The following is a 2,970-nucleotide window of genomic DNA, read 5'->3' as shown; positions in this document are numbered from 1 at the left end:
GTTACGTGTTGTTACGTGTTGTTACATGTTGTTGTGTTGTTACGTGTTGTTACGTGTAGTTACATGTTGTGTTGTTACATGTTGTTACGTGTTGTTACGTGTTGTTACATGTTGTTGTGTTGTTACGTGTTGTTACGTGTAGTTACATGTTGTGTTGTTACGTGTTGTTACGTGTTGTTGTTGTGTTACGTGTCGTTGTGTTGTTACATGTTGTTGTGTTGTTACGTGTTGTTACGTGTAGTTACATGTTGTGTTGTTACGTGTTGTTACGTGTTGTTGTTGTGTTGCGTGTCGTTGTGTTGTTACATGTTGTTGTGTTGTGGGGGAAACCAGAGAACCTGGAGAAAACCCACACKAGCACAAGGAGAACATGTAAACTCCACACAAAGACCCCAGGTCTGAACCGGGGATCGAACCCTGGACCTTCTTGCTGTGGGGCGTCGGTGCTAACCACTGAGCCYTCGTGCTGCCTCTGAAACGTGGCTGTAGAACCATCAGAACCTGCAGAGAAAATTCAGTTTCTGTTCAGTTTTTTCAAACATCTCCATTTTCTTGGTGCAGAAGCGACACTTGTTCCGTGTGAGGAACAAAGACAGCGGTCACTTCCTGTCCGTTCAGGGAGGCGTGGAAGAGATGAGATCTGGTCGGGTGGTGGCAGCGCAGGAGGTGGAGCCTTTAAGTGACGTCTGGTTCTACCAGGACGGGCTGATCAAAAACAAGGTGACAGTCATCAGAACCTGATCAGAACTCCACTTCATCACGTTGTTGGTGTTTAAAGAGACGTCAGAACTTCCTGTTCTGTCAGTGGTACAGAGCCATGATGGTCCAAACCACCAAACATCTGCAGATGATTTAGGATTATTTGTTTCTAAAGAGTTCCACCTATCAGCTGGTGTAGATGAACTTTACCAACAGGAAGTTCTGCTGGGTCCAGTGATGTGATGTTTGCTCCTGCAGATGTCCCCCAACATGTGTCTCCAAGTCATGGGGAACGTGGAACCTTCAGCAAAAGTGGTTCTGTGGACTGAGACCCGGCAGCCGATCCAGACCTGGTCAGCCCACATGACGGGTCTCATCAGCAGCCTGACGTTCTCCGGGATGGTTCTGGATGTTAAAGGTGGGTCGGATCAGAGGACAGAGTCTGGGTTTGTCCTGAGTCTGTTGAATCGTTTCAAATCTAACCTGTGGAGGGGTCACCTCGAGTGAAGACCCTACACCTGTTTTCTGATCCAATTAAAAACATTTCATCTCTTAATCCCAGATCTTCACAGAGGAAAGGAAAAGTTTAAGAGCAGATTTACTGTCAGAGAAAACGATGAAAGATGATTAATATCAMTTCCATCGTCATGAGAAACGTCAGAGTCCAGGTGTGGACCTCCCTCTGACTGTTGGTTCTTCTTGTTCCTGCAGGAGGTAAAACCTACGACCGGGAACACGTGGTGCTGATGCCACAGAGTGAGGACCGGCCCAGTCAGCAGTGGGACATCGAGCTGCTGTAGTCTTCAGTCTGCAGGGTGGACACCGGACCCAGGACCTGAGCTCTCCTCTGAACATCTGGACCTGCTGAGTGCTGCAGCCAGGAAGCTGTGCAGCACATCTGTCAGGCTTTCATTCTTCTGCTCTTCAGTCATTGGTCAGCAGACTGAAGGGTTCATCTGGACTCTGTGGGTCCGGCTGACGTCCTGCCTGGGATTAAAGCAGAGAGGGGCTCTCGGTGTGTTAATGTGCACATGTGTGTGTTTAACTTGTGTAACTGTAGCTGGTCTGTACAGCCTGTTCTTTCTTTTTGTTTCARATTTTTATTGTTCCATGAACTTATTGTTATAAAAACCTTTTATACTGTTATAGAGGGCGGGGTTTTATTACAGCAGGACTTTTCTTTATATTTGCAGGGTCAGGTGACAGCAGATGAAATTTTATCTGAAGTATTTTTGTCTGAATCTGTTCATTTATTAATAAAGAGGAATTTAAAGCAAAGCTCCAGGTTTGTGCAGCTCTGCGTCAGTTTTGATCTTGTTGGACCTTTAACCATGTTTACTGTGAGACAAACATCACGAGCTCCTGGTTTGATGCTATCTGACTGGATGAAGGTGGATATGTGCACCTGTTCTCAGGTCTGTTGTTGAGCAGCTGCAGCAGCTTTCCTTTCAGACTCTGCAGACTTTGAACTGGACTCTGTTTGTCACATGGAGGAGATGCTGACTTCATCTCTCTGACAGGAGCCTGTGTTTCTACATCCTTTATTTCAGCAGGAACATGTGCAGCACTGTGTGGGAACATCCTGACCCGTTCCACTGAGAAGCTCTTTAATTTAGTTTCAGCTCAGAGTCTGTACTGTGCAGCTCTTCATGTTGTTGCTTCTTTTCTTTCTTTTCAGAAATGTCAGATTTCTGAAAAGAGTAAAACATCTGCTTCACAAATAACAACCAAAGTTTCTGGTTTCATCTTTTGTCCAGGTCCCAGCTCCACCAGCTTCCAGAAACWCTGACCTTTATGTCTTATTTACCAATCAAACGACTGAAGAGTTAAAACCAACTGATCTAAATGATCATTTAAAAAACAAACTCTGGAAGTTTAGCTTCGTCCATGTTTGCTTTGTTACTGTGTTTGCAGTGAGCACACAGGTGTGGAGTTTCTGTGCTCCACAGGTGAACAGGTAAACTCTGACAGCAGAGTGTGCGGCTACACTGACACACATCTGTACACACATCTGTACACACATCTGTTCACACATCTGTACACACGTCTGTACACATGTCTGTACACACGTCTGTACACACATCTGTTCACACATCTGTACACACGTCTGTACACACGTCTGTACACACATCTGTTCACACGTCTGTACACACATCTGTTCACACATCTGTTCACACGTCTGTACACACATCTGTTCACACGTCTGTACACACATCTGTACACACGTCTGTACACACATCTGTACACACGTCTGTTCACACATCTGTTCAC

At 45.5% G+C, this 2,970-nt stretch overlaps 1 protein-coding gene across 1 annotated transcript in view; it reads left to right on the top strand.

Moving 5' to 3' along the window:
* crybg2 (crystallin beta-gamma domain containing 2) overlaps positions 1-1,977 on the top strand; it is a gene marked incomplete at its 5' end in the record, with an annotated part of 6,567 nt that extends 4,590 nt beyond the window's left edge. Inside the window, 3 exon segments of the mRNA XM_014027530.1 lie at positions 562-720; positions 958-1,117; positions 1,411-1,977. Of these exon segments, the coding sequence (XP_013882984.1) occupies positions 562-720; positions 958-1,117; positions 1,411-1,499 (408 nt within the window).
* Between the last annotated feature and the right edge of the window lie 993 nt (positions 1,978-2,970).

This window comes from Austrofundulus limnaeus, unplaced genomic scaffold (genome assembly GCF_001266775.1).
Source record: "Austrofundulus limnaeus strain Quisiro unplaced genomic scaffold, Austrofundulus_limnaeus-1.0 Scaffold658, whole genome shotgun sequence".
NCBI classification, from domain to species: domain Eukaryota; kingdom Metazoa; phylum Chordata; class Actinopteri; order Cyprinodontiformes; family Rivulidae; genus Austrofundulus; species Austrofundulus limnaeus.
This window is presented reverse-complemented; position numbering and strand designations above follow the sequence as displayed.